Source organism: Momordica charantia (genome assembly GCF_013281855.1).
Source record: "Momordica charantia cultivar OHB3-1 chromosome 5 unlocalized genomic scaffold, Mcharantia_2.0 BLBB01000005.1, whole genome shotgun sequence".
In the NCBI taxonomy this organism is placed as follows: Eukaryota; Viridiplantae; Streptophyta; class Magnoliopsida; order Cucurbitales; family Cucurbitaceae; genus Momordica; species Momordica charantia.
Window position 1 is genome coordinate 1671527 of NW_028275163.1, and position 7989 is coordinate 1679515.

A 7989-nucleotide genomic window follows, 5' to 3' on the forward strand; every position below is an offset into this window, starting at 1 on the left:
GTTTGTACACAAACTTTAGTTTTGTTTAAATTTGGTTTGATTTCACTTTCGCTCTCAAACCGAACCACGAACACCCTAGTATAAGGAGAACAATTTGAGACGATACTTCTTTGATGAGTATGGGGAGATGAATGTGCGAGCGGATAGATAGAAAAAATGAGACATAGTTATTAGATGAGGGTGCAGATAGATAGCCTTTGCCTAGACGAATAGGATACCATTCTCCTTAATGGTGTCAATGACAATCTCAATTTTCCCTTCAATTCTTTCACTCTTTGGAGGCTCATAAGACATTACAAATACATCAGCTTCTTTACATCTCTCTGCAATTATGTTCCCTATAATCCGGCATGCATTGTCATCAGTAGGTGATGGTAATGAATACCTTAAATCCTTGGAATTGGTACTTGCTGCCGATACCACTTTGCTTGTTGCTCGATGCATCACTTTGGCATGGATGAACCTCCTCGAAAAGAAAACATCCAAAACAAATGGTCTCATGTACATATCTGTTCTTTGCTTCCATGATTTCCTGTTCGGTCTTTTTGCAGCTTCTCCTCGAGATCTTCGTGTCCAGGCTGCTCGAATGAAAGAATTCTACAGACGAATACAAGTCATAATTAAGCTGGGTAATGTAATTTCTTCTTTGATGATTAAAATGTGGAATAAGCTATAGTTTGGCCCTAAACTTGCATGCCTTAGTATCTAAACCTTAATCTAAAGATTATCCGTCATTGGCATCTTAGTCTGTTCTAAAACTTCTAAATAGTTCGCTGACCTATACTTATGGTTTCAAACATATATTTAGCTGTAACATTTGAATCTGATTTCGAGCATTAATCCATGGAAAGAACTTACATTTTTAGTATCGAATGACCTGTCATGCCTCAAGAACCCATAAGACTCACAAGTGATTAATGCTGAAAAAACTTCTAGTTTCCATTATTTCTCTCTTTTTCTCTCCCGTCCATTCCTTTAGAAGAATTCGGTTTCAGTTGCCATAATTCTACTGCAATGAAATCTTAGACAGAGAACCTTTTCCCTTCTTGAAAATCCCTTTTCTTACTCGATTATTAAAACTAGAAATAGAAAATTTGTAGGTCATGATGCGATTCAACGACTTGTTTAGTAGGTGTTGACGCCAATTTTCAATTATAGTGGTGAGAACACAGATTAGACACTTCGTCGATGGAAGAATCAATTCGACTAGACATTTCATCGAACACCATGGCTGCATAGTCCGAAAGGGCGTCCATCAAAACAGTCTATGGAGTTCGAATGCCACGTTCTTCGGGAAAAAAAAAAGGACAAACAACTCGACATAATTTGTCAGCGATCGTTGGCGAAGTAGTATTCGCGCTGGGTTTCGAAGAATTTCCATCCTTCTTCGAAAACGTGATTGTATTATATGAAGAAAGAAATTTTATTGCGGGAAGATTGGGAAATGCGTGGCCGAAACTTGAGTAAAAGAGAGAAGGCGTACTCTATCGTGCGTGGAAAATGGAGGTGCTGCAATGGCGTCGAAGGAGATGCAGAGCTTGGGAAAAGAAGACGGCCATGAAAGAGAAGTGGGTTTCTGAATGAAACCTGTAAGTAATCTGGCGGAGGGTCGAAGAGCAGAAGCTGACGACGACAATGGCTCGGGAATTGTTAAGCTCAACATTTCCACAGTCGCAGTTTGCTCTCCAGGATTCGCTTCAACTCCCACTGGTAAGACTTTCTTTGCTTATACATTATTCCATAAGAGAGAAATCCTCTAATAGAGCTTGTTTTGCTTACGTGGCAGTGTCTTAATTATGTGGTTCATTTATTTTTTAATATGCTTATGATCTCTGAGAAATACACACACTCGTCACACGTGTGTGTTGATGTTCTGTTGAATACATGATTTATTCTATATATATTATGGTCTTTTGTATCATTTACATTTGGTACATAATCTTGAGTCACACATTATATATCTTCCACTGAATTTTCCATATATCTTTGAATTATATGAAACTTCCTTGACTTTAGGTTATTGTAATCAGCCCTAGTAATCTGGAAAACAAACCACCGTAGTTTTATTACCACACAAACACCAAAAGTAGCTCAAACTCACACATTAACACACGTCTGTGGACATAAAACTAGAAACTATAGGGAGCCATAGGCCGTGGGTGTGGTTAGGGGCTGAAACCCGCATCGAAGGGTTGCTTCCCAGACTTGCTCGATATCGGACATTGTAGAGCCACACTCATGCTCCGTCCACCCTTCCATTGCGTGCACCACCCCAGCGATGCGCCATGCGCTCATCACTCGTCTCGCCAACCAGTTCTACAACAATAATTTAAAGTTTACTTAGTTTAAGTATAGAATGTTTGCAAAGATGTGGATTATAAAGCGTCTAACTTTTTTATATGTATATAATCTTTCAATTCTAAAAATTATACGATACGACTCTGTTCGAGTTTTATCAAGAGTGCATACCTCGCAAGTGTGCAGATTGTGGAGGGAAGGAGGGGCCCTCATTGCAGGTGTGCAGTGGTAGAAGCAGTCTTTACGTACAGCCTTTGGAGGGAACTGAGAGAAGGGAATGAAAGTGGTTCCTTTTGGAGCCTTCAGCTGTTCTTCATCGGTAAGTCCATCTCCCACCAACCATATCTGCATAATGTTTTATTTGTTTTTATGAACTTTTTTCTTATGCAATCTAAAACAAAACAAGTGAATGATGGAGAGAGCTGATGGAATTTTGGAAGTCACATTTGGAGATTGGCCTTTTGAAAGGACTGGGTTGCCTTCAAACTTTTTGAGTTGTTTGTAGTGTTGTTGATGCAACACAGCAATTTGAATGCCTCTTTTGGAGAGGGAATGATAAAGGGCAAAGGCCACTTTTGTAAATTTGCCTGTGAGGAGAATTTGGGTGCCAAATTTAGGGATGCTATTCAGCACTATACCCACAGCCAGGCTACTCCCATCCACCACCCTCACTCTTAGTTTAGGGTTTCTCTGTACATAAATCCCTCCATTTTTGTTCAGCTCCTCTCCCTGCAAAATAATTTTGCATATAAATTTGTTTGTTAGCTCAATCTTTATGATTAGGAATTTGTTATTTTTTAGGAAATTAAATGACTTATTGGTTTGCCTGATTCAGAAGGCCTAAAGTTAAGACTTTACAGCCCTTTTGGTCTGCCTTGATTATGGCTTCTTCAATCAAGCTGTTTATTGATTCGGTTTGCAATTCAAGCGAGTACTGCACAAATGGGTTCAAGCTCCATCAGTTCCAAATCAAACTGTAGTATAATATCATATATCAAGATTAAGAGTGAAATTATAAACTTTGTAATATTGTATAAAACTGTAAAATAGATTCTTAAATTTAAGTTCTTGAATTAAAAAAGTCTCTAGTAAATCTTTCAGATTTGTCTTAAAAATCTCAGTATGTTCTATTTTTTTTCTTAAATTAACGGATGCATTTTCTAATAAGACTCTAAATTTTTTTAATTTTGTCTTTTTATGAAAATTTTATACAATATCGAATAGGACAAATATCTATTAGACACAAAAATTCAAATTCAGATACTTGACACAAAATTTAAAAAGTTAATCTATTAGCTAAAGATACAAAAATTAAAAAGCTTCAATATCTATTAGACATATTTTAAAGTTCAATGGGCATCTATTAGAAGGTACAAAAACTAAATCTATAATTTTACCTCAATTTTTTCTTAATAAATTTAGCAGGATAATAAAAAGTGTTTTAGAAGTAGACAAAGAGTACTTTTGGAGTATGAAGCAATCCAGAAGTGCTTCAATTCAACCCAAAACATTTTTTGTGGTTAATGTCACCTGAACGTTATACTTGGGGATGGCCCACGTTTGCATCTTGAGCTTCTCAAATTGGTTGCGTTCAGTGACAATTGTGCGGCCATAAATCCAGGTCAGCAGCATGGACCCCATCGTGACGGGTGACAGCAACCACAGATACCACGTGGAGCTGTGGGGCCTGGAGGCCAGCGTGGCAAATCCTAGCCGTAGATGATAGATGGATTCGGGAGTGGTGAGATGAGTCAGATGAACCACGTCAGCAATTTCTTCCTCTCTTTTGAGAGAGTTTTGGTAGAGAGCATCTGAAGAATTGTCAAATGTGCCGTAGATGTAATCGTAAAAGGGCATAAACAGCGAGTAGTTGGTTCGGAATTGCGTGTGATGCAACGAGTGAAACCTGTAATTATTTTATAATTTTCATTTTTTCTTTCTCAAATGTTAAAAGCAATTATTTTTATTTTTATTATTAAAAACAATTAAAAAATAATTATATATTTAAGAAATGGGTTAAATTACTAATTTAATCCCATTGTGCCTAAAAGATCAAATGTCTAGTAATTTTCCATTTTGTATCTAATAAATCATCAGTTTATTTAAAAGACCTCAATGCTTCTAGGATTTTTTTGAAAGGAGTTATTCAAGATAACAAGTAATCACTATCATTAATTTTATATTCATTATCTTTTTAATCAAATAAGTATCTTTTGAGAAAAAAATTTAAAAAATAAAAATAAAAGAAGAAAGCTCATAAGATATATCTCTACTTTGACCAGTAACCAAAGTATGCATAAAAATCTAATTACTTGGCTACCCTCCGCAACATTATTAGCCCCAACTTCTTTCAATTTCTCAATCAAAATAGTACTTTAAAACTCAACCAATTATATTTTTCAACTAACCATATTTGTCAAACCCATAAACTATTATATCAGCACATTTACAACATCAACATTAACAGTATTAATATCCATAAATATTCGGGTCAACCTACGTGCACTTCGATTAAACTCACAAGACAACCGTATAATCGTACGACGTATTAGTTTTTTTTTCCTTAAATTTTAAATGTAGAGAGAGAGAGAGAGAGAGAGACTTACGATGGAGTATACATGAGATACTTGAGAGGAGGAAAGAGAGTGAAGATAGAAGTAGGGATGAACTCGAAGTTGCAATGGCCCATGTAGTTCATGAAGTCAACGTAAGAAATATAAAGAAAATAGGCTGCCACCGACATAGTTCCACTCCACACTGCCGCCATCATTGGAATGTCGAACAGAATGTAATATGCTATCACCTCCCCAAATGGATGAATCACAGCTGCGTAAATCAAACAACAACTCATATACCTTTCTATCATTTCATTTTTCTCAACTCAATTTTTCTTTTTACCATTTTCTACCTTTTTTACATTACGTTTCAAATCAATTTCAAGTTTCAACAACTTTAAATATTATAAAACATTTTTTAATTTTTTTTACCTTAAAAAAAATTTGGAAACCAAAAAAAAAAATTCAAAACAATTATTTTATATTCTTGAATTACGAAAGGCAAAATAAATATAAAACACAAAATTTGAATATTGAATTTTAAAGGATTAATTTTCATATGGAAATTTTACTTTTTTTTTTAATTTTAAGATTTTAAAGAACTAGAAATTACCAAACAAACTTTTGTTTGTTTTTTTCAATAAAAAATATAAAAAAAACAAAAGAAACAATTATGAAAATTTGGTTACTGTGTTTGTGTTTATGGGTCGAAGATTTGAACTTATAACCTTTGTCAAAAATCAGTGTTAATTATCACTTAACTAGTACTTGTGTAATGCAAGTTCTCTGTTTATCAATCAATACCCACCTTCTTGCCTACTCCAATATTAAATATATTAAATATTTGACAACTCAGTTATATTTTAAAATAAATTTTTGTTTTTGTTTTTCTATCTCTTAATGGTCAAATGTCAAATATTTACTGGGGAAAATTGTAATGAATAGGCACTTTAAAAAGGGAGTATTGATTTCTAGTTTAAAAAACTAGGTTTTCTAGACATTTTTTCCTTCCAAATTACTTTCCTATCCTACCCCTCTCTCTTACTCCTTCTCTCTTCCTTTCCCTCCTCTCTCTTACTTCTCACTTTTCTCTCTCCTTGTTATTATTTCTCTTCCCAAAAACTTTCTTTCTCTTCTACCCATACCCCCTTCTCTCTCTCCTCTTTCTCTTTCTTCTTCTACCCACGCCCCCTTTCTCTTTATCCTTCCATATTCTCCACCCCCTCTACCCATCGTGATCCATGTCCTTCATCTACACCTTCATACACGCTCCACCAAGATCGACTGCTGCAGAAGCTTGCCGCCATCAGTACCATTGTCGGATTCCAGTGCGAACAAGCCGACCGAGAGCGAGAGAGTGAGATCGAGAGCGAGAGAGCGAGATCGAGAGCGAGAGGTTTTTCTTTGTCTGCCGACTGAGAGCGAGAGAGTGAGATCGAGAGCGAGAGAGCGAGAGTGAGAAGTTTTTCTTTGTCTTGTTTTAATTTTGAGGTCCAATAATGGAGTCACAGAGAGGAAGTTGAAGAAATAAAAAAAAATCAAGAGGGAGAAGGGGAGAGGAAGAATAGCAGAAAATTAGGGTAAAAAGTAAATGGAGGAGAGAAGAGAAATAAGGATAAAAAATCATAAAAGAGAGGGAGGGGAGAAGATGAAAAAGGGGAAGAGAAAAGAAAATTTTCGGAAAGGAGAGAGATTGAGGAGAGAGAAGGAGTAAGAGAGAGGAGGGGAAGGAGGAGAGAGGGAGATAAATGAGAGAGAGGGAGTAAAGAAGAGGAGACGGGTAGAAAAGTAATTTGGTATTCAAGAATGTTTAGAAAACTCAAGTTTTCTAAAGGGTGATTAGAAATCAATACCTATTTTTAAAATACTTACCCATCCAATCCAATTTTCCCATATTTACTGGCCATCCCCACAAAATAAGCATTGATCGGCAAGTATTTTAGTTCCATTAAATATGGGGAATGTTTGAAAGTGAGAAGGAATGACTTACAGGTAATAGGCTCCGTAACAATGGAGGAGTGGTGGTGAGAATGGTAGCGAGAATAGAGATAATGATGGTGCAGAGCTCTGTGAAACCAGTAATATAGAAACTCCACCGGACCTGCGTGTAGCAAAAACGTAATAACCACTCCATCTGTCCTCCACAGAGGAAGGTTTGAAGCTTTAGCAAATGCATTGCTTACTGTGTACAATAAGATCCCACTCAACAATATTTGGTCGTCCCTGTCCACAGAACATAAACGAAGGAAAAATTAATCCACACTTGTATAGATTAGTTTAATTTTCATTTATGAAATTGTTCGAATATAGTGCGATTGATGCAGCAAGCAATGAGTTGGAACAGTGACCAATTTCGTTCTCTGTCAACTTGTTCGAATTCGAGGCTCTTGTCGACGATTCTGGCGGTGCCTTTTGCAGTTCGATAACGAGAAAGGGAGATCCATATCTGGCTATGGATCATCCTCCACAAAAGAAAAGGAAAAATCAGAAGATATGAAATGTCTCTCTCTGTTTCATCCTTCGTTATGTAATGGTAGATGCTGTGAATCACTCCAGGAGCCAAAACCAAATACTGCACCAAAAATCCGCAACGATACAGTCTCAGATTTCAACAAAAATCTCAGTCAACCGAACATTTAACACAAATACAAACATCTAATTAAGACACTGGAATATGCGCGACTGCGAATCCCTAGCACACAAGTATTTACGGAAACTCTACAGATCAAGTAAACGATGATCTAGGGCTGTGGATCATCAATCAGAAGTTTAATTTTAGTGAAATTTCTTATGCTCATTTTCACAAACAGATTGTAGGCATGAGAATCGGTCCAGAAGAGAAACTGCTCTGCAGCGTAGAACTAAGAACGACAACGATATAGGTTCACATGCATCAACAATGGCGGTTTGTTGAGAGCATGGACGTACGATCGAGGCGAGAGTAAAATGGAGAGGGCGAAGGATTGCGAAAGAAAAACCTTGAAGCTTCCGAGAGGCGTCCATGGCCAATCGGTGAGAATCCCCGGCGTAGAAGCCATGAATGCAGAAGTCGAAGCGAAAGCTCAGTGCACTGGATTATGGCTTCCACTTCTTGCGCTTCGCCCAGTCTCTACCGGAAGCACCTCCCCTTTTATAA

General features: G+C 36.8%; 2 protein-coding genes across 3 annotated transcripts; both read right to left on the bottom strand.

Annotated features, from left to right (window-relative positions):
* Positions 1-148: 148 nt before the first annotated feature.
* LOC111016081 (uncharacterized) lies at positions 149-1898 on the bottom strand. Its single transcript, XM_022291358.2, has 2 exons — positions 1484-1898; positions 149-597 (listed from the first exon to the last, which is right to left on the bottom strand). Exons 1-2 carry the CDS (start codon positions 1661-1663, stop codon positions 202-204), a joined length of 576 nt encoding a protein of 191 aa, XP_022147050.1. The 5' UTR covers positions 1664-1898; the 3' UTR covers positions 149-201.
* Positions 1899-2041: 143 nt separating this feature from the next.
* On the bottom strand, positions 2042-7989 carry LOC111016030 (very-long-chain aldehyde decarbonylase CER1). 2 transcript variants are annotated; one of them, XM_022291269.2, is made up of 9 exons: positions 7832-7989; positions 7202-7425; positions 6844-7076; positions 4905-5124; positions 3829-4204; positions 3125-3232; positions 2743-3027; positions 2470-2643; positions 2042-2316 (listed from the first exon to the last, which is right to left on the bottom strand). In XM_022291269.2, exons 1-9 carry the CDS (start codon positions 7889-7891, stop codon positions 2137-2139), a joined length of 1860 nt encoding a protein of 619 aa, XP_022146961.1. In that variant the 5' UTR covers positions 7892-7989; the 3' UTR covers positions 2042-2136. The 2 variants fall into 2 exon arrangements, with proteins under 2 accessions (XP_022146961.1, XP_087980310.1); XM_088124184.1 differs by lacking the exon at positions 4905-5124 and having other exon boundaries at positions 3829-4109.